We start from the raw sequence: 27863 nt of genomic DNA on the forward strand, positions 1-27863 counted from the left end.
AGCAGCAGCAAGGGCTACTCTCCCTCCTTAGGAAGCAGCTATACCAGGTACGGGGACATCACTGTTGAGTACAGGTCTGAGGGATGTGCGTTCTGAGCATTACTAGCTGAGCAGGAATGTGCCAATAGAGGTTAAGGAAAAAATCTGGAAGGGTACTTATGTTAATATGTGTGAATTGTTTGGGGATAGACCCGAGAGGGAGGAGGGCAAGAGGTGCAAGGAGTGTGCCTATTCTAGGGATTACGCCCATTGGCTATACAAAAAGAGGGTTGAAAAGACATTGTTAACTTGGGTGAAAGTCTTCACGATTTTCCAAGCCATCATAGCAGAGCACTTCCTGAACTGGGGGGCTCAATTAGCATGCTACCAGAATAGAATAGTATGAGTGCATGATGAGTTTAAGGGCACGGCCTGGAGGGACTACAACAAATAGTTTAGAAGGGTTAAGGCCATTAGGCACACACTTGTGTGGGATCAGATTGACATTAATACCTGGTTATGCTTTATGAAGCGTCTGCGACTGGAAGCTGCCCTCAGCCCTTTTGGGTGGCACATAAACAAGCAGTAGCCCTTAAGGGTCATGTTGGGATTTCAGTAAGAGACCTATATCCACTGGGACATGCAAATTCAAGCATTGTTATTCCTTCAGAGGTGTAGTGTTTCAGAAATGCTAAGGACAGAGGCCTCAAAAACAGGATTGATCATCCCCTTCTGATCAAGTTCCCCTCCCCGGTTAACTGGCAGGCAATGGTGTCATGGTTCAATGTCTGTAATAACCCCACGGCAGCACAGTCAGTGTACAAAGGTTATAAGGATGGTTTTAGGATCCCAGCAGCTGGGTGTGTAGGTATCTCCTAATGTAAAAACCAGCAGTCACTCAGGTCCAGTCATAGCATTGTCAGGGCTAAGATCCTGAAGAAGAAGCACCTGAAGAGGGTAGCGGGTCCCCCTGAGTCTGCCCCACAAGAGCATTTTGTTTGTTCTCCACTGGGGGTAGTCCCCAAAAAAGAGCCAGGAGAGTATTGGTTGATATACAATCTATCTGCACCCAGGGGTCAGTCTGTGAATGAAGCTATTGAAGGGGCCTTATGGTCAGTCAAGTTTGCCTCTCTTGATCAAGCGATCAGGACGCTTCAGGAGTTTGGGCCTGGGCTGCTGCTAGCAAAGTTAGTCATAGAATCCACTTTCCAGTTGTTACCTATATAGCTGGATGATTTCCATCTACTGGGCTTGCTGTTTGAGGATTTGTTTTATTTTGACCCGTACATGCCCAGGGGCTGCTTGGTCTCCTGTGCCTACTTTGAGAAATTCAGCACTTTCTTTGAATGGGTATTTAGACAGAAGTTGGGGCACCAGTAGGTGTTGCGTTACATAGATAACTTCCTACTTTTTGGCTCCCCTGGTATGGTGGAGTTTGCAGGGGCCGTACAGCCTTTTGAGGAACTGATGGGGATATTTGGAGTGCCCCAGTGGGCCAGACACAACCATCAAATTGATGGGGATTGATTTGGACTCTGTGGCAGGTGTATCTAGGCTCCCTCTGGAAAAAGTTAACATGTTTTTCCTGGCGGCTAAGAAGATGCCCTTGCATCAGTTACAGGTGGTGGTGGGGCAGTTTGAATTTCGCTCTTTGCATCATTCCCATGAGCCCACCATTTCCCTGGTTGGTTGCACAGGCCATGTCTGGCTTGAAGGTGAAGCACCAGTATTAAACTATTGATAAGGGAGGTCCGCTACGATGTGAAAATCAGGGAGGCGTTTCTGAGGGATTTTAACGGGACGGTAGTGTGGCCCTGCCCAATGAAGAGATAGGATTGTTTATGGACGCTGTGGCAAAGAAGGTTATGGTGCCATTCTAGGTACCACATGGTGAACACAGCATCGTCCAAAGGAGTGGGTGGAGTCTGAGTTGGTGATGAATATTGGCTTCCTCAAACTCTTTCCCATCCCAGTGGCCCTCACGATTTGGCCAGAGCAGTTTCGCAAGCAATCTGTTATATTCTGGTCAGACAACATGACTGGTGGTGGAATGCATTAATCAACAAGCAGCCAAGTGCAAGATGATCCTTAGACTGTTGAAAGAGATTGTTCTACTGTGTTTAAAGATGAATGTCATTTTTAAACCCAAACTTTTTAAACCCAAACATGTGCCTGGTGTACTGAACAATGCAGAGGATACCTTATCTTGTTTTAAGATGCAGGCCTTCAGGTACCATCACCCAGGAGCAGCAGAGTTCCCTACACTGTTCCGAGAACCACTGTGGTGAATTGGTGCCCCAGTTTAGCTCCCAGGATGAGGCGTGCCTAAAAGGGGGCTTATTGCACATATTACAAGTTTCTGGAGCGCTATGGAGTGGGGGACTGGTTCTCACCCAAGTCAGTTATAGCATTTCTAGGGGCTCTAAGAAGGAAGGTGTGAACCGTATCACACACCAGGAACAACATTGCTGCTATATCATTCTTTGCAAAGATGCTGGGGCAGATGAATGGGACAAGGGCTTTCTTGGTTCAGAGGGTATTGAAGGGTTGGCAGCATTTGGAGTGGGGCAAGTTGGACTCTAGGTCTCCCATTGACATGGTGAAGAAAGCGTCTATCATGTCCAGCTTGGAAAGCATCTGTAAATCACAAGATGAGGTCCGTCTCTTCAGGGCAGTTTTTGCCCTTGCATTTTATGGGGCATTGATGGTAGGGGAGCTACTGGCCAAAACAAGAGACATGAATGAGGGTTTGCAGCATGGGGATATTCAGTGGCCAAATGGCTTCCTAGTAATCACTATTACCCATTTAAAGACCAACTTGGCTGGTAGGGACAACCACATTCTGCTGCATGGGGCTCCAGGAAATTAATGTTCTCCCCTGGAAAATTTGGAGGAGTTTTTGGCCCACCAAGCTCTGTGGTCTGTTGGTCCCTTGTTGGTGGATCAGGATGCGACACCACTCAATAGGGTTCAGTTCTGTGGAGTGCTTAGCACTGCCCTGAGGGCATCAGGCTTGGACCCCACTGAGTACGGCTCACAATCATTTAGAATTGGGGATCCAATGCTGCCGCAGGGATGGGGTGAGCAGGACCAGCGGAGCAGAGAATTAGCAGGTTGAGATCCGAATGCTACAAGCACTATCGGAGATTGAACTGATTGCATTCTCCTGTTGATGCAGTTGGAAGGCTTGAGGAATTGAAACAGCTGCTGGATACTTTGACCCATATTTATACTTTTTTAGTGCCGCAATTGCAGCGTTTTTTGATGCTAAATCGGCGCAAACTTACAAAATACAATTGTATTTTGTAAGTTTGTGCCGATTTTGCATCAGAAAGCGGCGCAAATGCGGCGCTAAAAAAGTATAAATATGGGCCTTTTTTACCTCCTGTCCACGCTGGAGCAGGAGGGTTTACAGAGGTGCTGGTGTTGGGCCACTCGTACGTCAGGCATGCAAAGGTTTTCTATTCCACAGGTGGCTATGCAACCAGGACAAAGACAGTTGACTTTCTGTGGTCATGGAAGGCTGCACTTGGCCTATTTGAGAACTGCATTAGTCATACTCTTGCCTGAAAGTTTACGCTACTAGGCTCATGAGGAAGTTTACTCAGACCATGATATCATGGTCGAACATTGTTCCCAGGTTGAACTAGAGAGGTGGTGAGTTGGTCAGAACCCTCAATGACTCTAAGAAGAGGGTGATCAATAAGACCGGTAAGTTTTTAAGGTCGGCGACGTTGTCATCTATACAGCATGGTTGCATCAAGGGTGAGCATTTTTTCTAACAGGATGGGGTCCATTTGTCTAAGGAAGGTAACAAAAAGTTTGCGAAGAATTTGACGTGGTTAGTTCATTGACTGCGCTATAGTGGTAGGGAGGCAGATAATAGGTGAACTATGTTGGCCTGTGGCGGGTGAGGTCATGATTGGTGGGACAGTTTGGGTCCATGTGAGGCATCCTTTTAGACTAAAATAATAGCAGTGTCACAGGACTCTCCAAGTGGTTCTTGCAGCATGGCGAAAGGAGGTTGCAGTGGCACGGGGATTGAGGGTGATCACTGACATGTGGTCCATACCTGGCATCCACCGCACAGCGCAAGATAGCACAGGCCCTTGGGGGAGCGAGATGGGTATGGGGTGCCTGAGGTAGGTATGCTAGTAGGCAGAAGGGCCTCTTGCACAGGAACTTCCTGGTATGAATGGTGGGTGAGGTCCTCCCAAAAGGAGGGACCCATCCCTGTCCATTTTATTGTACAAGGGGTTTCAAGAGGAAGGGCCTCTGGAACCAGTAAAGATCTTACTTGTAAAGGCATGTTTTGAAGGATACAAAGGAACAACCTTAGCTATGGTTACATAACTCCCATGTACTAACATCTCTGTAAATGCTAGAACTTAATTCTGTAAGCAAAATGTCAAATTGTGGGTCACTGTGCATAAAGTTAGGAAATGTGTTTTTTGTATATTTGTGTAAATAAATACATGCAGGGTTCTTACGACCCCTAGCCCAAAGAACTTGATTGGCGTTCCTCTCAGTGAAATGGGTGTGTCAGGGTGGGAGTGGGTGTTTTTTTCCCCAAGGGACATCGGTGACTACCGACCATACTGCAAAGGCTCCCCCAACTCAGGGGTGCCATGCATATGCCGTCAGATGGGGCCTGAACTGGGGTCATGGTGTGAGCCGCCACGACCTTTGGTGAAGTTCAGGTCGAGATTGGTTGGTCAGGGCATGGCACCCGGAAGCCCCAGAGTGCTTCCAAGGTCATTCCCAATGATGCAGCGACCCTGCCCCTTAACCCTTAAAAGTTGCAGCAAGGCAGCGAGCCGGACTCTTTCACACTCACTTCCATGGAGGATGCTTCGCCCCATCATGAGGGAATCCCTTCATTACTCTCCCACCCTGTTTTTCCCACCCACCATCCCGAGAGCAAATGGCACCGGGTGGGGGGGAGTGCTCGGTGTTGTGGCATAACAAGAAGGCAAATTATAAGGTTATGCAATTTTGTGTGGTGAGATTGACCTGGGATTTTATCTAAAGTCATGGTATTGGCTCGTGTCATAACTAACACTCCCTTTTCTCTTGCAGGTCATTTAGTATGTCATATTTATGTTGGCTGGCGGGTGAGGTCATGATTGATGGAACAGTTCGGGTCCACCTAAGGCATCCTTTTAGACCAAAATAACAGCGACCTCATGGGACCATCCAAGGGGTGCTGATGGCAAGTCGAAAGGATGTTGCAGTAGAATGGGGGCCTTGGGTGTGGTCACGGTCATGCAGTCCTTACCTGGCAACCACTCTCACAGGTGCAGTGAGCGCAAGCTGGCATGGGCCCTGGGGGGAGGAAGATGGGTGTAGGGTGTGCCTCAGGTAGGTATCCTAGTGGCCAGATGGTCCCCTTGCACAGGGACTTCCCAGTATTGGAAGTTAGTGGGTGGGGTTCTCCAATACGGAGGGATCCATCCATATCCATTTTATTGGACGAGGGGTATAAAAGAAAGGGCCCCTGGAACCTGTCATGATCTCACTGGTAAAAGTATGTTTTGAAGGACCAATCTTAGCTATGGTAGGTAACTTCCTGTACTAGTGTCTCTGTTAAGGCTAGGACTTAATTCTGTAAACAAAATGTAAAATTGTGGGTTGTTGTGCATGAAGTGATAAAATGAGTTTTTGTATGTGCAGGGTAATAAATACAGCCAGGGGTTTTACGACCCCCTAACCCAAAAAATTTGATTGGTGTTCTTGTCAGTTACAGAGTGTGTTGGGGCAGGTTTGGGCATTGTTTTTTTTTCAAGGGACATCAGTGACTACCTGGTCATTTAAGGGAGTGGAATTTTAATGACAGGTATAACCCAAGGTGGAAGGGCTAAACTAATTTTCTAGAACATCCAATGCACTACGGGTAAAATGTTCTACATTTAATAGGGAGAACCAGGCAAACAAACATGTAAATACTTTGGCTGCAAAACTGTACTCACCATGTTAGGCCCTCAATCCTGTTATTGTGCTCTTTGGAGGTGTCAACATTCCAGTGCCTAAATCAACTGGTAATGCTAGTACTCTAAGCATTTGGCAGAGGCATACCTCAGCCATCTACACATCATGCTGCAATTGACATCCCACTTTTTTCCTACATAGTCTGGTGCCTAACTGTGTTACCAAGAAGCACCACAGTGTGTAACACTCAAATGATGATGAACAAGAGGCTAATATTAGGATGGGTGTGGTCATCAGTGTTTTGTTGAGGTTGAGTCCACTACTCTTCTTGTGAGGTATATTGTAAAACAAAATTTAGTGGGAATAACTGCTGGTGTTCTGGTGTCATTTGGATTGATGTTAATGAGGTGGAGGTTGGGTGGGTGTAGCAAGAGTTTAAATGGTCAGTAATGTAGACTGAAGATATAGGGGATTTTCCTTCAGCAGAAACATACATGAAACCATTCAGTCATGATGTTACTATAGGCAAGTGTTTGTTTTTTGTTTGGATGGAGTGTTAGTTGAGATGGGTGGTAAATAGTTTGCTAGGCTGATAGAAATATGGAGAGGAGGCAGAAGGATGTGAGAATGAAAATGGGGTGCATGCATGAGTTGAGTAGGGAGTATTGTGAATGGCTTTGGAAGCATGTGACCTTATGGAGTAGTAGACAGAGAGAGAGCTGGAGCCAGAATTTATGGGCAGTACATGATGTGAAATGGTGCACATGCATTTGTGCTGCGAGTGCCTGGTGTGGAGAGGAAATGATGAGGATAAAGCTAGAGGAACACAATTTTGGACAAATGTGAGACCATGAGGAAGCCTGTTCGAGTAGTGCTATGGCTGGAAGTGTGAAATCCTTGTGTGAAAACACAGTGAGACAAAGTTGTCTAGAACTGTGTGCACAATACTGATAATAGCAATATACATATACACATAGCTGTAATGTTTGCTAGACTTTAGGTGTGCTTACAAACTAATGGTAATCTCACTGGAATACAGGCCCAAAGTATTGACACTTAGCAGCAGAGATGGGCAATGATGAGTGATATGACAGTTGATTGGTTCTCCCAAATACTGCATGCCAGAGCTACAGTCCAGTGCTATGTGAATCAATCGCAGCTTTCGGGAAGGAGAAGGGAAAGCGTGGCGCGGGGGTGAGGGGAAGGAGGGATCACGGAAAAAGAAATGAATGGAAAAAGAATTACCTGTTTCGCCACACCACCTCCGAACAGCTCCCTGCTCCACATCTGCAGGGACAGGCTTAGACTCCTAGCCTGCCCTGCATCCAATCCTACTGCTGCACCTGCAGCAGCATGAAAGCAGCAGTAGGATTGGACGGAGCACCCAGGCTGGGCATTCCGAGGCAGCGTGGGAGCCTCTGCCTGCTCTCTCCAATCAGGCACTGGGGTGCCGGGTTGGACAGAGCCTACTGCACATGTATGTTTGGCTGGCCCAAGACAGCCGGCCAAACGTACATGCGCAATGAGGGGAAGTGATGTACACTCCCCCTCAGTCCCTGTCACGCCAGTGGCCCTTCCCTTTTTGCAGTAAAAGCATAATAAACATAGTTTATTATGTTTTTACTGTAAAGGTTTTGCAGCTGCTGCTGCTGGCGGGGGCGACGATCCTCTGCCATAGCAGAGAAGCTGCCCCTGATGTGAATGAGTTTGTGAGCTGCCTAGCCTATCCCAGCCTATACCAGAGTGCCACATGCTAAGGCTTATACTGAGAATCAGTCGGCACTGAAGGCCAAAAATGCTGCCCTAATAAGGCCAAAAATAAACTGTTCATCAACTGTGGCGCTTTGCTTGGCACCCTGGACAGTCCGTATTGAGTAGGGGCTCTAATTAGAGTGGAAGCAGCCTGGTGACCAAGAGGGAAAAGGGAGAAACCTAGTCCTTTCCAAAGTGGCGGGTTTCCTTGTGTTCTTCAAAAGATTGAGAAGAACCGTAGATTCCATTGCACACAATCTGTGGCTCTCCAGAGATGCAGGCTAGTGGGCATGTCGCATGCACAAAGTGCTTAGTTTGTAAAATAATAAATGTCAGTGCCTAAAGACTTTTCTTTTTCTTAGCCCCAGGCGGGCTATGCCATAAGTGGGGGTTGCTGACTACCAAGACTGCATATAACTGATTCAACCTCATGCCCCTTTCATCCAGCACCAGGCAATCTTTACCCCTTTATCAGACTGCATGTTTTTCTTTCCTGCTTTCTCCCTTTGTCACTGTCTTCTTTCCCAGTTTTGCATTTTTCACTCCCTTGCTCTGGGTCAAAGCATGAGACAAAATCTGTACCAGTTCCCAAAAAAATAATGCTCGTGGGCCCCAACTACAACCATCAGTTTAAGTTAAGCACTGGGCGCACAGGATGCCCTCTAATGAGTTGACCCTGTGGGCGTACAGAATTGGCACCACTGCCTATTTACAATGTGAATACATTTACGAAACTTCCACAGCATATTACCGAAACACTGAACCACCAACTAAATCATATATAAACTAATATAAGCAAAAATATAATTTACAAAAAAGGCTACAGGAATTTCAGAAATAAAAACATATTAATAAAATTGTACACAATGGTAAAAATATGCATTTCGCTTACAGATATATAAACTTTTATCAAAGGTTGTATATAGATATCAAAATATGTTTTCTTCCAAAAAGGATTGCTAATATGCTTCTTTTATTTAATGTACCAATATGAGAGGAACATATTGCCTCCTCAGTGATAAATTCTACTCACCGATGTCATGCTCCACGATAAATGACTCTGGAGTCCGTACAGGTAAAGGGGGAGGACTTTCGTCATCAGAGTCAGGCACAGCTGCTTGGGAAACAAAATACGCCAATGAACAGAGCATAACCAAATGGCCTGCCTTTCAGAGTGCTTACCACTGCCTGTCAGGCGAGACAATGTATGTGGCTTGAAACCGGCTAGCCTTCTGTCAGGCTCCTCAAAGCAAATTAGCACTTAGGTCAGAGACTGTGACCACAGACTGTGTGTGGTCTTCACACTTTTACAAACTGAGCTCCCACCGCGTAAAAAGCATGCATTTGGGGCCCCCGAAAGTAACATAAGTTTGCCTCACATATATTTCGTAAACTTTATTCTGCAAGCTAGTTAAAGCACTGGTGCTTGATGTAAGTTTCTTTACAAATAAATGTTCATAAACTCTGACATCCAGTCACAAGCAGTGCACGCATATTACTTACGGACAGGGATACAGTGAGAATATTAAAAGACTGTCCAAAGACTATAGGCCTCTTCTACCAAGGTCTTGCCGTAGAACAGACATTTTATTGCGCACAGACTGTTATGCAGCCTGACCTGAGTTTTGCTCTGGAACTGATGAACAAGTCAGTGCAAGCGCAAAACTATAATTAGCAAAGATTTACAAAAAGTCATGTTTCACGCGTATTAACGGAGCAGTTCGCTCGGCTGCCGTCTGTTCCCCATTCCGAAAGCCAACATTCAGAAGGTGGACGCTGCGCGACCTCACAGCTTCCACGTGTGAACGGCCACCACCCCGCTTAGGGATCCACTGGCCAGTGGATTGTGACCACAGTTGCAGTTACATACTATTAATACATTGAATCGTGGAGGAAGGGTAAACACTTTTCATGTCCAAATGCAAGGGGTCTCTAAGTGTGCTTTACAAGTCGAAAAGGCATTTCTGACTTGCAAACATTGCAAATATCGTGTAACTTCGAGACATTTTGAGTAAAATGTACTACAGTTGTTGCTGTACCAACATCACATGACTATTAATAAATCAGACGATTTGTGGATTAGACTGAACAAATTGAGGTACAATACACTAATTGTGGTAACACAGTGTAAATAAATAACTTACTCTTTGATGAACTCTCCATTTTGTCCAATTGCACCCCATAGACATAATGGGGTAAGGGATCCGCTGCTGCCATTTCTGGCTCTTCTGTTGGCCGGATGGGTGAAGCAATACAAGGGATGGGGTCAAGAGTCTTCTGGATGGGGAGCTTAGTTACAGTTTCAGAAAATGTTGCTTCAACACAAAAATGAGCAAACCTCGGTGATTCTGGATCTGATGAGGACGTTGGTGAAAAATATGGGTCTTCTGTTAGGCGAACGTACTGGGGGCTAGGATCAACATTCTGGTAACAGAATAGGCTGACGCTTGGCTGGTTAGAAGAATTCCATTGGGTGGAAGTCAAGCATGGCTGATTCTTAATGTTTAATACATTCGATGGAGCTATATTTGCCACCTGGGAACTCAGAGAATATTCTTCCAAATCATGATGGAGTGCAGCTTCCGACTTATAACTGCTTGATTCAAAGGGAGTGGATTTAGCCCGGACTAGCGGTGCCTTCATGTCACGACTTCTGCCACTTGCGTTTAGTGGCTGTGGATGCCACTCTACATAGCCTATGTTGTCCAGTTCCATACTTTGATGTCTCTGTAGGTGCCTGTTAGTGAATGGATTTGTGTAGTTCCTTTGCCATGTAGTACTGCACTCTTGGGCGCTGTTTAACTCTGATTTTTCACACAGAATAGGCTTCTTAGCCAGGTCAAAATCCAGTAAATGGTTTGTTTTCACCATGGCAACACCAGAATCCGGAGATAGCAGAATGCTTTCTTCCACACTAGCTTTAACGTTTTCATAAATGTTACTGTTTTGTGGTAAACTATAGAAGCAAGATATAACACAAGTAAGCAAATTATAACACATATTAAAAATACAAAAGGTTCTGATGTATTTTGCTGGCATGTTCAATAAACAATGGTACTACAACACGTTTTTAGAATCCTTCATCTACCAGCAACCTCCCCCTAACATTTAAGTTTTACGAATGTAACATTTCGCAGTATAAAACACCATCAAAAATGGAAAATCAAGTGGCAGTGAACACTGCTGCTTCTAACATGTGTATTTAACCTTTTGTTACATTTAAAAAATAAAAATGTAAGATTTCTAAAGTTGGTGAGTAACAGATCTAGAAAAGATTCTCCTTTCCAACATCAACTTGCAAATATTGTTCTGTCTCCTATGGGTTTAGAAAATAATGTTTGGATCTCAGTGGAATTGCTAAGTTTGTCTAACTGGGTCCCTGAGGAGAGCTTCATTTGTTGGTTATTAACCTGAATATGTGTTCCTTCATGTGCGGTAAGGTCCTGATTCACAAACTTTTTTTATAGCTACATGTCAGCTACAACAATAAAAGGTGCATCGCGCTTTCTAAATCCGGAGACCCACTTACTCAAGTTAAAATATATGCCTACCTAACTGATTTTCTGCTTCAGGATGTTTAGGAATGGAGTAAGAAAGGGGCTGCGGACAGACATCCTTGCATGGCTGGTGAACCTGTGCCACCCTAAACCTGTTCAGCATTTTTAGTCATGTCCCGTGTTTCCCCCAGAATGGAATTAACAATCTTTGGGTCCAAGGGACATGCCATATGTCATTTTGGCACTCCTATCCCCACGTCTCTGCTGGCCTTAATTTGCACTCAATGTGTGTCAACACTATTCGTTGACAGTGTCTACCACCCTCTCATTTCATGCTGTGACAGATGATTATAGCTGAAAGGCACAGGCAACTTACCTGTACTGTTGGGGAAAAAGCGACCAAGAATTCTTCACTGTAAAATCCATGCAGTACCCTAAAGTCCTCCTCTTCACCAATAATGCATGGATAGTGTGCTCTGTGCATGGCTTGTTACAGCACTGGGAGATTGTGCGCAATGTTGAATGGTACTCTACGAGTGGTGTATACCTGCACATGAAGGCACTTCCTCTTTAGGTTGTCTTTGTCTTTCGCTTCATGGTGCTGTTCCCTGGGAACTGTGCCCGACAACCCGTAGATGTCTGACTGGCTGAGGAATAAACATCTATTTTTTTGCAATCCCAATAGTATGGCTCACTACCTAAGGTCCTCATTTGAAGCACTACTCTTATCTAAAAAGCACAACTAATTGTTCTACATTTTTTTTAAGTTGAGCAAATCTATATGTTCTATCTTGCCACAAGCTGAACCCCATTGGCCCTGATGTACATCTAAAATATCCAAATAACAATGACCCAACATGTCTGGGCAGCACACTGAAGACCAAAGGTGGCGTGCATACATTTGAAAAAAAGTTGAAAACAATAATAATTCATACATCTAAAAATGGATTGTGATCCAATCAAAGAATGTGAATGAATACCAAAAAGTATTCTAAGTAAAGCTATAGATATGGGCAAGATGTCCTAAAATATAAACACTTCATACAGGTAGAACATCCCAAACATTCTGCACATTCATTTGTTTCCAAAGATACATAAAGATCTGTTTAACACACCCATCCATCCAATTATGCTAGTTTTCAACTCGCTACACTGACCTATTGGGAAATTCTTTGACTGTTTTCTACAACCTATTGTAAAGGCTATGCCCTCTTAAGTCGAAGATACTGGATATTTCCTTTCAAAATTGTAGACAGTACCTATGAGCGGATGTAAATTCTCCCTATATGTTGATCCTGCGCACAGAAATGTTAGAAGCAGAAGAGCAGGCATTATTAAACCAGCCCCCAGAACGTACCTCAACAATTTTCTTATTGGAACTTTTGCTAGTCAGTGAGTAAAAAGAAAGAAGGGCATCCAAAGAATGGTAATAGAAGAAAGAAGGGAAAGTAGGAGATTAGAGGGAGAGAACAATGTTAGGAGATTAGTAAGAAGTGGGAGAAGTAGAGAATTAGATAACTCAGTTTGCCCGGCGAAGAGCAGGGTTTTGTCTCCACCAAAGGACCCTGGGAAAGAGAGGAAGATGGATAACCCTAAAGGAAGTATGAGTAGGTGGATATATTTGGAGCCCGGGGGAAGGGAGATTGGGAGAAAACAGCGGAGAAAGCTAAAGACTTTGAATCACATGCACCTTCTAGACGTTATGGCCTTGTATCCAAGCTTATGTGAGATTGAGTCAGACGATGTAAAGCAAATAGGATTTACCTTAAACTCGGAAGGGGCGGAGGTGACAAAGGCACTCTTCTACTCTGAATGCGTTAGACAATTAGTATTGCAAGCAGAGAAGCAGCTAATGAAGGAGGGTATAAGATTGGTGCAATTAAGCGATCCAGAGGTAGAGGAAATAAATAGTAGAGCCCTTAGGTGTCATGTAGGCCTGCTCCCAAGTCAAGTGCAGTGTCACTTGGCACATAATAAAAACCAAACAACATGTGGATGGAAATAAGGGCAGATTAAGTGTAACTATAGTTACTGAGTATAATGACCCACAGTTGAATAACCGCTTTGAGCCCCTTGTAAAATCCCAATATAATTACAGCGGTGGGTAATTGAGTGATGTGGACTAGGAAGTAAGCTCTTCACACAGCCATCGGATTTTTTCCTGGAATTTAGGAGGCTATAAAAAACAATTAAAACAAAGATTTATTTAAGGGAGAGCTGGAAAAATGCGATATAATGTGTTTCCAGGAAACCTGGTTGTGGGATGAACCCGAACCAATAGATGGTTTCAGGAGCAAATAAAGCCCAAAAAGAAAGAGAAAGAGCGCTGATAGTGCAGGTAGAGTACCCTCGTCGGACAACTACCTGAATTACAGAAAGTAGTTTAAAAGCGCTTAATGAATTGATGGTAAATTATACAAACATCAGAATGGAGGAAAATCCAAAAGACACGTTTAAGGGTTATAACAGGTAAAGGTAAAAACAACGCAAGAGGAAAAGATGAAGGGAGAAGTATGTAAGACCAATAATAAGAATATATGGTTTAACCAGGATTGTAGGAGCCAGAAGCGGAAGGTGCAGAAATTAGAAAGGGAATATAAGAAAAGACCCTCTACTGATATAAAAGAGAAGCTCTGCCAAGCAAAGTGAATTTATAAAACAATTATAATACAGAGGAAATAGGCATACATAAATAGGAATTGGGAGACAATAACTAAGGTGATAAGAACACAGAACATTAGGGGTTTTTGGCAGTTGATAAGGGAGGGGAAAACTACAGGAACCATGCGGTGTTTAGTTGGAGAAGAGGCCTGGAATAAACATCTTTGTAATGTATATAAAGGAACTGATACAGAGGAAGAATATGGAGTTACTAGGAAGATAGGTAGGGACGTGAGATCAGCTTTTGCCCTACAAAAGGTAAAATAAATTATTGTATCACTTAAACTAACCAAAGCTGTGGGCACGGACAATCTTCCAGCAATAATAATAAAAAATAATTTTGATTGGTGGACTAAATTCTTTCATGCTACGTTTTATAAAATCTTTGATTATGGCTGTTTCCCTGAGAATTGGAAGGGTGCCATTAAAAGACCGATTTATAAAAAGGATGACCCTACACAACCAAAAAACTATTGCCTAATAAGTTTATTAGACGTAGGCGAAAAGGTATATACAAAGTTATTACTGGGGTTAATTAAATCATGGACAGAGGAAAATCATTAGAGCAAGGTGGTTTTAAAGAAGGCCACTCGACAATCGACCACTGTTTCAGCCTGTGGTCATTAGCAAAAAAATCAATTGAAATGCGAGGAAGTCTGTTTTGCTGTTTTGTTGACTTTCGCGCTTCATTTGATTTGGTAGATAGAAAATTGGGGTTGAAGTTTTAACACTCTCTGGGAAATTAAATTGGGAGGCAGAAGAGAGCACATGTGTAAAGCGTATGCTATTGTTACCTCCCTCAAGCATGATACAAGCTATAGGAGCAGAATGTCAAATTACAGCATGGACCTACCAGGGATTGCAAGCCTCGTTGAAATTGGTTAAGCATAAGAGATGAGGGAATCTCTAAAATCACAAGAATATGTAGAAAAGAAATAATAGCAAGTGAGTTACACTGGGCATCACAAGTGAGAGGACGGTTAAAAAAGAATTGCGTCCTCTTAAGTTTATCTGGTAACCAGTGGTTCGGAGATCAAATTCCGAAGCAGACTCTACGTATAATGGTAAAGGAGAGGGCAAGAGAAGTAGATCTGAAGTATCTGGAATGTAAAATTTCCACCCAGTTTATTGTAGGTAGATGGAGGAATCCCGATAGTTTCCCCTTTATGGAGGCTCTACCCAACCCAAGATTAAAGGATGTAGTGTTACAGTTTAGAATCGGGTTAAACCCAGGTTATAGGGACCCTAAAGCAAAAGCTATTCTTAAGGATGTCCAGGGCCTCTGCACATTTTGCTTACAACTGAAATGTAGCGCTCAACATATACTTTTGGACTGCCACTGGTTTTCAGAAGTGCGTAAGAAGTTTTTAAAACCAATTGTTCAGGAATATAATGTTATAAATCGGGATCAAGAGCTTACGTTAATAGATGATAAGAGATTTTTTAATGTAACGTGTGCGCTAGGCTGATTTTTAATTGGATTATGAGAGGTTTTAACTGGTCTTATAGGGTTCCGTCAAATGTAGGAAGTAAAGTTGAACAAGAGATGGCACTTTTTTAGATGAATGAAGAGTCTACAAATTGATTGTTTTAAAAATTATATTGATTGATTGTAATATAGGACATTTGTTTTGTTATAACGAGATTCAAAACAAAATGCGGTAACACTTTATTTAGAATTTGCCCCCCATGGAAATTATAAGAACCAAAGGCTCATTAGAATTATAAGTGGGATAGTGAGTATGCACAATGCACTTTGTAAAATTAGTAGGAAAATAAAATTTGTATTTGAGGTTAGAATAATTAATTGAATTATGTAAGTAGGTTATGGTAAATATGAACTGGAATGAACCAACAACATTGTATGGGAATATATCATGTAATAGATATTTTTTATGAACAATTGTACAGTTTATTGTGTTTTATACTTTTAAGGTTTTAAGCCAAATAAATAATTTATATATTTCTACTATATGTACTAGCTTGCCAGAGGCTGAACCCCATTGGCCCTGATGTACATCTAAAATATCCAAATAACAATGACCCAACATAGCTGGGCACCACACTGAAGACCAAAAGTAGCGTGCATCCTTTTGAAAAAAAGTTGAAAATATTAGTTCATACATCTAAAAATGGATTATGATTCAACCAAAGAATGTCAATGAATACCAAAAAGTATTCTAGGTAAAGCTATAGGTATAGGCAAGATATCCTTAAATACTAAACATTTCATTCAGGTAGAACATCCCAAACATTCTGCACATTTATTTGTTTCCAAAGATACATAAAGATCCGTTTAACACACCCATCCATCCAATTATGTTAGTTTTTAACTCGCTACACTGAACTACTGGGGAAATTCTTTGACTGTTTTCTACAATCCATTTTAAAGGCTATGCCATCTTAAGTCAAAGATACTGGATACTACAGGATGTAAATTCTCCCTATATGTTGATCCGCACTCAGAAATGTTAGAAGCGGAAGAGTAGGCCTTATTAACCTAACCAGCCGAACGTACCTCAACAATTTTCTTATTGGAACTCTTGCTTTTCCTATTACACCATAATTACTTCATGATGAAGACAACTTTTTCTTGCAGCTCACTGGAACATGTATGGGTTTTGGGTCAGCACTCATGATTGACAATATTTTTATGCTAAAATATGCCAAGAAAATATACTTTCAATGGAAAGATGGACAACCAGGATTACATCGTACCTTGAGTACTTTGACAATATTTTTCTACTGTGGCTAAAATCTAAGAAGAAATTGTTGATGAGAATTGACACCTTTAAAAGCCCTAAGCACTTAAATATTTTGGTGCCCCCATATGTATCTTATTCAAAATATAAACTATAATAAACTGCAAAATAATATATATTTTTTTAAATTAAACAAACTTACAGTAAGATGGAAAATTATGTTTATTTTTGTATGCTTGCACATTTTTTGTTTTTGAAAGGTTTTCTCCTACGTTTTCTAATTGCAAAGTCTTTGATTAGATCCTCAAAACTGATCTTCCATAACACATTTGCTTCTATACTTAGTAGAGATAATGCATCCAGCCTGACTTGTTGCATAGTTGTGCTATTGGAATTTGTAATATTCTTCAACTGAGAAACTGAATGCTCAGCTGAAAGGCACACATCATTTTGTATTCTACAGCATGGCTGAATCTTGTTTTTACATTTATTTATGCACTGAAGTTATGATGCACATATGAATGAAACTGCTGAAGCTCAGCTACGAAATTAGTGTTTACGTCCTCTGGTTAAGTATCAATCAACTATAGACAACACTCAGAATAGCTTTCAATTTCAGTAGATGATGAAGTGGCATTATGTGGCACATCACTTAGAAAGGAAAACCTCCCTGCCATTTATTTGCATAGCTCTCCTCTTCTTCTCATCTAAGTTTCATGTTTGTCAACAATTGGGTAATAGGTGGTGATAAGAAATGTATCAATGACATTCAGATATACTTCTGGTGCAGCATCTCCGTCATTGGGTAGCATCCTTATGATACATTTGTGAGTTTAAGCTGCCTTGCAATCCCCATTTGGTAGCATTTCTTTTGTAGCTGCTTCATATCTTTCAAATTGATCTTGTGAAGTGGCACAGTTGGTCAGATAATGGTCCATACAGGTCTCCACATGTTTTTAAGTTCACACCGTGTGGCAGTTACCAGATTCTAATTTTGTAGTATTCCCAAGTTTGATGTATGCCATTAACCAATATAATTACTATTTTATTATTATTTGTATTACTGTATATATATACATTTTATTATTATAGATTTATATTGTTTTTTCATTTATTGAGGGAACCCCTTTTTGTGGAACCTGGTTCAGCTGCACCATTTGCACATATGGTCTATAGTAAATCCGGCAGTGGAAACTTTCTGTGGTGCCCCCTTCCCTTGATGCCCTAAGCACATGCTTATTTTGATTAATAGTTAATCCAGCCTTGACATTAGGGAGTGAATCATCTACAACCTAATATAATGTTAAACTTGTTGGACTTGCTTAAAGTAAAAGTGACTAGGAGTAAATAAAATGGATACCAAAGTTGTTCACGAAACACACCGATTGTGATAACATGCTACTTTTTCAGTTGCTTCAGTGATAACAATTGAAGCAAAATTCAGGAAGATTTTGAGAAAAAAATGGCAAGTGGGAGCATCACCTGCTCCCACTTGCCGTCTCCAACAAGCGCCATAAAGGGGAGGGGGCACACAGCAGTGCAGGACACGTGTGGGCCAAGGGCGGGCCTGTCTGCGCCTGTCCGCAGTCGACCGAGGCAGTGCTGGGGCACCCCCCTGAGGCTGTTTTTTTTCTTCTTTTTGGCCACTCTGAATTTGCTTGCTTTCTCCTAGTTACTCTCGAACGCATCATCCCAGGCCCCCGTTTTGTTCCAACCTATTCCCACAGTGATGTGCAAAAGAAAAGCAACCGAAGGTGGGTTGGGTGTGATGAAAGCACAAGAAAAATCTTTAAAAGTTGGGCTGCAATGAAGTGCTTGATCGCATTGATAACCTCCTGGCAGATTGCGGGGAAATATTAGGCCCCACCATCTGGCGTAGTCCTTTGTTGCCAGACGTTGCCTGAGTTAGGACTCTGCGGAATGTGTATAAGCATACACAGAACAAGGCTAGGAAGAACTGGGAGAAGGAAAGATGGAGACGTATGAAGGCTGCTTGTGAACACAGGGACTCCAAATCATTTTAGCTTATGTTAAAAAAAAAAAGAAACCTAAGGGGGGCTTCTGCAATTGGCAATAACATTCAGTCCTCATTCTGGTTCCAACACTTTACCTCCCTCTATAATGTAGAAAGCCACCTCGCAACCACCTCTGTCCCTACACTCCCACCCCAGCCGAATACTACTTATTGGGATGGGCTGTTTAACCTGGGAGACATCCGATATGCAATAAATGACATAGTAGGTCTGAAAGCTGCTGGCCCCAACCGCATTCCCGGCGACCTCTTTCTTTATCACATCGACAAATGGGCTGAGTACATCCTCTTTCTGTCCAATGCAATCACTAGGGGAGCCCTCATTCTCGAGTCATGGAGGGGTGCAGAGGTAATACCCATCTATAAGAAAGGCGATAGGTCTCTATCCGCTAACTACAGGCCCATAAGCCTTATTGACACATTGCAACAGGTATTCTGTCATGCCCAACTATCAAAAATTAAAGACTGGATTATTGAGAATAACATCTTATCACCATTCCAGGCTGGCTGGCATACGTCCAAAACAAGCACAATAGACCAGGTATTTTTGCTTCTGCTCCTGTATTGGAAGGTTGTGGTGCTAGGGGAAGGGTAGACTCAACGCAGCCTTTATAGACCTCAAATCTTCCTTTGACCTGGTCCCTAGAGGTAAACTCTGGGAGGTCCTCAATGAGATGGGAGTGCCTCCAGAGCTACTGACCATAATTATTCGACTACACAAAGCCAACTTTGTAAAGGTTCGTTGGGGGAACCAGGGTGACCTCACTGATCCGATCAAGATGGTCAGGGGCGTTTGGCAGGGTTGTGTATTAGCTCCAACCCTTTTGTCCCTATATCTGAACCAGGTAATTCAACACCTTACATTGCAGCCCTCCGATGCACCATCTTTAGGCAACGAAAAGATTCACATATGACACCCTGATAGTATCCAAAACCCTGATGGGCTTCCAATCTTTGCTGAATCGCTTGGACGATTTCTGCTCCAAGAGAGGCCTAAAAATAAACACCTCCAAAAACAAGTTTATGGTTATCAACCCACACAGGCCGTACAGGGGGAATCTTTCTCTGGGTGCCTCTAAACTAGAACGGGTTAACACCTTTGAATATCTTGAGATCAAACTATTAGACTCAATGTCCTGGAAAACCCACATTAATTCTACATCACTAAAATTTAGCCAGCTGTTGGGCGTCCTTCTAAGGGAGCACAATGCATCCACTACACGACCAATAGCTGCTGCCCTACAGATCTACAATATGAAGTCTGTTAGCGCAGCACTCTACAGGGCCGAACTCTGGGGTTTTGAGGATGTAAAGGAGCTTACCCGTATGGAAAACATGTTTATGAGAAAGCTCACCTCCCTGCCCCTGAGCACCCCACTTCTCCCTTTGCACTTGGATCTGGTCCACAAACCCTTAGCTACCATAGTTGGTCTTAGACCGTTGTTGTTCTGGAGGAGAATCGTGGCAACTCCCGAACTTTCCTCTTACGCTGCTGTGTTCAGGTAAGTTTGTTCTTTGGAAACCTCCAACAAGATTCAGTGTACCAATCTAGTCAAGTCATCACTGACTGTCATTGGGATGGGTGACTCATGGAATGCATCATACACAGGGCCACCACTGACTAAAATAAATAGTGAAGTCCTGTTATTGGGAGTGGGTAATCCAATCTGTATTACGGTCACACGCATTAGGGCGACTATCCAGTGAGTTTCTGGACTTTAAGTCCATCTGGTTGTTAGAACCTTACTCGGATGGCATCCTAGATCCAACCGACAGTAAGCTCTATGTGCAATTTAGATTTGGATCCTTTCTCTTAAAACCTTTACCAATAGATGGCCTTACCATCGCCAGGACATATTTAATGGCGGTCACTGTGAGACTGCACAGCGGATGTGCCGCAGGAAAGCCCGCCTGCATCCATCTGGCCTGGACTGCGCCCAGCACTAGAAGCCCTGGTTCTACATCCCAGCTCCAGTACTCCTCAGATGAAATCAAGAGCCGCAGACCCAAGACTCAGAACCACAACTGCAGGATCGCCTCCCCAGGAACCACCAAGGGTCACTTTCCTGTCACATCTGCCACTTCACCTGCGACATAAGCTCAACGAAGACCCATGAACAACAGAGTCCCTGCCACACGACCCAACTCCACTGCATACTTCTCAATGTCCGATCCCTCTGCAGCACGCCATCAAAATTTGGTACATCATCAACACCATCAACCCTGACATAGTGTTAATCATGGAAACCTGGCTCACCCCCTTATCCGCTCCCGACATCACCACAGCCACCCCCACCGGATACAAGATGATCCACTGTGACCGCCCTAACAGACATGGCGGAGGAATTGCCATCATCCATAAAGACCGCATCAACTGCACCGCCACAGATGGCGACGCAACACCGATCATGGAACACCTCAACTTCCAGATCAAGCCAGATGTTAAAACCACTTTCAGAGGAAGCCTCACATACAGACCCCCAGACCTCTGCACCGACTTCTGCAACCACATCGTCAGCTTCAGCGCCCCTCTGGCAATAGACTCCGACCACTACCTACTCCTGGCTGACCTCAACTTCCACCTACAAGACCAAGACAATGCCAACTCCACACCACTCATGGAAATTATGAGCATCATCGGGCTCTCCCATCTGGTCACCTCACAGTGCAGGACACACCAACTTCTCCTCAAGCAACAGAATCAAGTTCTCCCTCACCTGCAAATTAACATGGACAGACCACAATATCATACAATTCACCATTGACTGACTGACACACGCCGCAACTAGACCCAGCTCCTTCCCCTGCCACAGCTGGTCCAAAATTGAAAAGGTCCCATGGATCTCCGCTTTCAAGGAATCCAGTACCAGCCCCACTGACACCTTCAAATACCGCGTCCAAAACCTCTCCGCCTGGCTCACGACCGCTGACCACTCAATAATTCTTCCAACAACAATACCAACAAACATGCCCCCTGGTTCACCCCTGAAGTCCAGACCCTCAAATGCAACTGCAGGAAGAGAGAAAGACCCTGGCGCATCAACAAAACCCTCAACAACCTAGACCACTTCAAGTCTGCCCTCAGCAACCATCCACAGCTGGTCCACGCTCACCGCAGAGGAAACAGTAAACATCATGAACAGCACCCACTCCGGAGCCCCACGGACCCCTGCCCACACCACATATACATCAGAGCCAGCACATCCATTGCCCCGAGCTCTGAAACACGATGGACTGCTCCACCAGCACTGACACCTTCCCCGAGGACTGGAAACACGTAGAAATACGCCCTCTCCTGAAGAAACCCTCGGCCGACCCATCAGAACTAAAGAATTTCTGGCCCATCTCGCTGCTACCCTATCCCGCCAAGGTACTGGAGAAAGCAATCAGCGCACAACTACAGAATTTCATCATGACCAACAACTTCCTGGACAGCTCCCAGTCCTGATTCTGCAGAAACCACAGCACGGAGACATCCTTCTGGAAGCCACCGATGATTTCAGATCACTCATAGACCACACTCCTAGGCCACACCGCAATGCTCATACTCCTCGAACTCTCAGCAGCCTTCGACATGGTCTCCCACAGCACTCTATGCACCAGACTCCATGACATAGGAATTTGCGGAAGAGCCCTGGAATGGATCCACTCCTTCCTCTCCGAGAGGACTCAGAGGGTCAGACTCCCACCTTACACATCCAGACACACTGGAGTTAATTCCGGAGTCCCCCAAAGATCCTCACTGAGTCCCACACTGTTCAACGTATACATGGCCCCTCTCGCAGACATCATCAGAAGCCATGGAATGAACATCGTGTCACATGCCGATGACACACAACTCATCATTTCCCTCACCGAAGACCCGGACATGGGCAAAAGGACCTTCCACTCAGGAATGGAAGCCTTCACCACCTAGATGAGAGAAAGCTGTCTGAAGATCAACTACGAAAAGGTGGAGCTCATCATCTTCGGAAATGCCACCTCAGCATGGGCTGACTCTTGGTGGCCCATATTCCTCAGTGCCTTAACTGCACTGACTGAGAACGTCCACAATCTAGGCATCATCCTCGAATTCCCTATCCATGACCCACCAGGTAAACTCAGTCACCTCCTCCTGCTGGCACACACTCCGCAAACTTCAGAAAATCTTCAGATGGATCCCAGCAGACTGCCGCTGGACAGTCACCAACGCCTTAGTCACAAGCAAGCTTGACTACGACAACGGCCCCTATGCGGGCACCTCGACGAGAAACATCAAGAAACTACAACTCATCCAGAAGACCGCCGCCAGACTCATCCTGGACTTCCCACACTGAGAACATATCTCCCAACACCTGAGGACCCTCCAATGGCTCTCGGTTGAGAAACAAATCACCTTCAAGCTACTCACCCACACGTACAAGGCCGTGCACAAGCAGGCCCAGCCCTGAACCACTGCCTCTCCTTCCACATTCCCTCTAGAACCCTCCGCCCTGCCCAGCTGGCCCTGGCCACCAAACCTCACATTCAGAAAGCCACCGCCGGAGGACGATCCTTCACCTACATCACAGCAAAGAGCTGGAACAATCTCCCCCTGCACCTCAGACAAAGCTCATCGCTCACCATCTTCAGGAAGAACCTCAAGACATGGCTCTTCAGATAAGACTCTTCAGATGAGGTCCCCGCCTCCCTCCACACCCCCAGCGCCTTGAGACCCTCACTGGTGAGTAGCCACGCTTTACAAAAACTGACTGATTGATTGAATGAGCAACTACCATCATTAACTCACAGAGTCTAGAAAAGCCACACTGGCCACTTGCATCAAAACCAGCTAAAACCGCACCAAAGAACTTTTCAGTTGTCAAAGAGTTCTACTGCCCTTCCACCATCAAGAACATAGTCCACCCCTCCCAAAGGCTCTGCAACAAGCTGTGGGACTACTTCCACCCCAAGATAAGCAACATCTATAGCAACTTCGACCTCCAGTCCACCAACATCGGCCTGCCCCACACCCCAACCCACCCCACCCCTCCTCACCAAATGGAAACAGATCTCCACTGAAGATACCATCTCCTTCATGTCCTCCATCCATTTGGGATCCCCCGCAGACCCCTTTCCCCACCAGCTCTACAACCTGGGGAAAAAAATAATTGGAGAACCCCTCACAGAAAACCTCAATGCACCCATCCCCAAAGCCACCTTTTCCAACTCCTAAAAACACATAGAGGTGAAGCCCCTGCTGAAGAAACCTGGCCAACCCCAACAAACTCAAGAACTACTGGCCTATCTTGCTCCTCCCATTCCCCAACAAAATACTAGAATAGGTCATCAACTGCTAACTCACAGAATCGCTCGAACACAACAACCTGCTGGACCCTTCGCAATTCAGCTTCAGTCCAAACCATAGCACATAGACCCACTTATCTCAGCCACCCATGACATAAGGCACCTCCTCAACCTTGGGGGATCAGCTGCCTTCATCCTACTTGACCTTTCTACGGGCTTACCGACTAGAAAAATAACAACTGCCTCAAACTTAACTCAGACAAGACCGAAATCCTCATCTTCAGAAATTAACCATCCCCCTTGAATGACTCATGGTGGCCACCCACCCTTGGACCCCGGCCCTCACCTGCAAGTCACGCACTCAATCTAGGAATCTTCCTGGACTCCCAACTCACCAGGTGAGCAACAGGTTAATGCCATCTCCTCTTCATGCTTCCACATCCTCCACATGCTCTGAAAGATCTTCCGATGGCTACCCATCCACACCAGGAAAACTGTCCCCCAGGCCCTTATCACCAGTTGCCTGGACTATGGAAACGTCCTCTACGCCGGAACCTCAAAACAATTACTAGACCACCTCCAGATGATTCAAAACGCATCAGCGAGACTCCCCCTCGACCTCCCCCCACCTCAGGGCTATCCACTGGCTCCCTGTTCAGCAATGGTGCCTCTTCAGACTCCTCACTCACTCATTTAAGGCCCTCCCCAACATCGGGCCTGTCTCACTCAACAGCCGCCTATCTTTCCACCAACGGACAAGAGAGCTCCGCTCATCCACCCTCACTCAGGCACACATCCCCTGCATGAACTGCAAACACACTGGTGGACGCTCTTTCTCCTACCTTGCCACCAAGACCCGGAACAGCCCCCCCCCCTCCTTTGCACTGTCCCCTCCCTTATTGTCTTCAGGAAACAACTCAAGACCAGCTTCTTTGAACACCACAGCCAGAATTACAAGACATGCAACTCCATTACAGTGACTGGAGATCCCCGGGGGTGTCAAGTTTGAGCTATAGAACCATCTGATTGATTGATTGATTGATTGACTAAGGATAAAACTATAAACATTACATACCCATTGGTGAATACAAAATGATGATGATGGAGAACTTGCTTCTATTTATTAGCATCAGCATGATGCTTCAAATCTGAAAAAAATCCCAACCTATTATTTTCCATATCATAATACAATGTTTATGGTCCCTGCACATTAGTGGAGAAAACCTAATGCATTTTGTATCTACCCCTCAAAAAACCTGTTAATTATGATACATGTGCTAGAATGATGAAATGATTCTGTGAAAGATGCCTTCTGATGTTTGGAGGTTCATTGTGGTAGTGCATTAGTAAGGTTGTGTGCTAACAAAGAGTTCTGGTGACTTAACATCACAGATGATTGAAAGAGGAAGCACAGTCAAATGCTGTGTAAAGAGGATTGGTTACGACATGCAAGAGAACCTGGACAGCTATTAGTTCTCAATATAGGGGAAGGAGGGAACACATTCACCTTCCAATTGGGATGACTGTTTTGGGACAGCGATTTATGGACACATATGGGTGTCTCCCATCTTCACAGGTGGTAAGGACTATGAATTATTAAATGAGCATGATGGCGAGATTAAATTGAAGTGTTGTCCTTGATTTTTGGGAGCTTGACAGCAGATGCTGATTTCATAAATTAATCTAATTCAGTTGGTAATCCATAATATGGATCACTGACATAATATCAGAAATAACAATACTGTGCAACAAAAATAATGTGCCAAAAATAGCGATAACAAAACTATTGTTTTCCTATACTTATAATGGTAAGTAAAAAAATGTTGAAAAAAATGTTGTTTCACAATAATAAACATGTTAAAAACATACTAAAATAGTGTTAGTTAATACATATATATATTGTTAGTTTATATATATATATTTATATACATATTTATAGTATAAATTAGTAAATCTTAAATGTTTTAATATATGCCATTAATATGTTACTTAACTACATCTCACTAATAATAAATACTATATAATATTATATACTTATGTAAGCACATATATATGTTTGTATGTTTATATATATACATTTAATATATGTTATATAGTACAATTGTTAAAACTATATCTTACATTACATTCTATTATTATTTTTTAATTATTTAAATGTAACACTATAAAAAGCATCTATATATATATATATATATATATATATTATTTCAGTAAATGAAACAAAGGTTAAAGCTTAGTTATTGTTAGGAAAACTTATTTCCCCATTAAAAACCAAGTGGAGTGTTGTAGAGATGTTTAGCAAGCTCAAAAGAGTGTGCAACGAGGTCCTCTACTTCAATCAATCAATCATTAAATTTGTTGAGCGTGCTACTCACCTAGTAGGGTCTCAAGGCACTGGGGTGGGGGTGCAGTGAAGTGCTACTGCTCGAAGAGCCAGGTTTTGAGGTGCTTTCTGAAGGACAGGAGGTCCTGGGTCTTACGTAGGTTGGTGGGGAGAGAGTTCCAGGTTTTGGCAGCAAGGTGGGAGAAGGACCTGCCGCTGGATGTGGTACGGTGAATACGAGGGACTGTTGCGAGGGCGAGGTCGGCAGAGCAGAGCTGGCATGTCAGGATGTGGAAGTTAAGTCAATTGTTGAGGTAGGCCAGTCTGGTGTCGTGGAGGGCTTTGTGTGTGTGGATTAGGATTTTGAAGATGATCCTTTTGTTGACAGGTAGCCAGTGTAGGGATCTGAGGTGGTCGTAGATGTGTTTGTGGCGAGGGAGGTTGAGGTTGAGATGTGCTGAGGCGTTCTGGATGAGCTGGAGTTTTCTCTGGAGCTTGGACGTAGTTCCAGCATAGAGGGCATTTCCGTAGTCCAGTCTGCTGCTGACAAGGGCGTGGGTGACCGTTCTTCTGGTTTCTATGGGAATCCACCTAAAGGTCTTGCGGAGCATACGAAGGGTGCTGAAGCATGAGGACGATATGGCGTTGACTTGCTGGGTCATGGAGAGAGAAGAGTCTAGTATGAAGCTGAGGTTGTGTGCGTGGGTGGTGGGTGTCGGGGGCGGCCCCAGGGTGGCCGGCCACCAGTTGTCCCATGCTGACTTGTTGGGTCCGAAGAAGATGATTTTGTTTTTTTCTGAGTTCAGCTTGAGGTGGCTTGCTGTCATCCAGTTAGCGATGGCGAGAAGTCCGGTGTGGAGGTTGTTCTTGGTGGTTGTGGGGTTCTTTGTGTGATCAGCGTAGGAAATGATGTTGAGGCCGTGGGATCGGATGATGCTGGTTAGAGGGGCCATGTAGATATTGAAGAGGGTGGGGCTGAGTGAGGATCCCTGGGGGACTCCGCATATGGTCTTGGTGGCCTGTGACCAGAACAGGGGGAGGGGAACTCTTTGTGTTCTTTCGGAGTGGAAGGAGGTGAGCCAGTCCAAGGCTTTGTGGCGAATCCCGGTGTCAAAGAGGCGTGTGCAAAGGGTTTGGTGGCATACGGTGTTGAATGCTGCGGAAAGGTCGAGAAGGATGAGGGCAACGGTTTTACCTTTGTCAAGCCTGGTCCTGATGTCGTCGGTGCAGGCGATGAGGGCGGTCTCTGTACTGTGTTTTTTTCAGAATCCAGACTGGGAGACGTCGAGTAGGCTGTTGTCCTCCAGGAAGATGAAAAGTTGGTTGTTGACTATCTTCTCTATGACCTTCGCTGGGAAGGGGATTAGGGAGATGGGCCAATAGTTTTTGAGGTCTCCGGGGTCGGCTTTAGGTTTTTTGAGCAAGGCATTGACTTCAGAGTGTTTCCTTTCTGGAAAATGGCAGTCTCGAAGGAGCTGTTGATGATGGTCCGAAGCTGGGGAGTGATGATTTGGCTGGCTTTATTGAAGATGTGGTGAGGGCAGGGCTCTGCTGGAGAGCAGGAGTGGATGGTGCTCATGGTTTTGGTGGTTTCGTCATCGTTGGTGGGGCCCAAGGCGCTCAGTGTGTTGGTGCGGTATGGTGCGATGGGGTTGACCATGTCAATGGTGGTGGTGGTGGGGGACAGCGTTGTGAAACTTCCATGTATGTCTGCGATCTTGCGG

At 44.3% G+C, this 27863-nt stretch overlaps 1 protein-coding gene across 10 annotated transcripts in view; it reads right to left on the bottom strand.

The window, feature by feature from the left end:
- PTPN22 (protein tyrosine phosphatase non-receptor type 22) overlaps window positions 1-27863 on the bottom strand; it is a 638407-nt gene that overhangs the window by 183068 nt on the left and 427476 nt on the right. For 5 of the 10 annotated variants that reach the window (XM_069238710.1, XM_069238708.1, XM_069238709.1 and 2 more), the window contains 2 exons: window positions 9804-10615; window positions 8693-8773 (listed from right to left, as the gene is read on the bottom strand). In XM_069238710.1, coding sequence (XP_069094811.1) covers window positions 8693-8773; window positions 9804-10615 — 893 coding nt within the window. Of the gene's footprint in view, window positions 1-8692; window positions 8777-9803; window positions 10616-27863 lie in introns of all 10 variants that reach the window. The other 5 variants (XM_069238707.1, XM_069238704.1, XM_069238703.1 and 2 more) reach the window with 1 other exon arrangement.

The sequence above is a fragment of the Pleurodeles waltl genome, chromosome 6, assembly GCF_031143425.1.
Source record: "Pleurodeles waltl isolate 20211129_DDA chromosome 6, aPleWal1.hap1.20221129, whole genome shotgun sequence".
NCBI lineage: Eukaryota > Metazoa > Chordata > Amphibia > Caudata > Salamandridae > Pleurodeles > Pleurodeles waltl.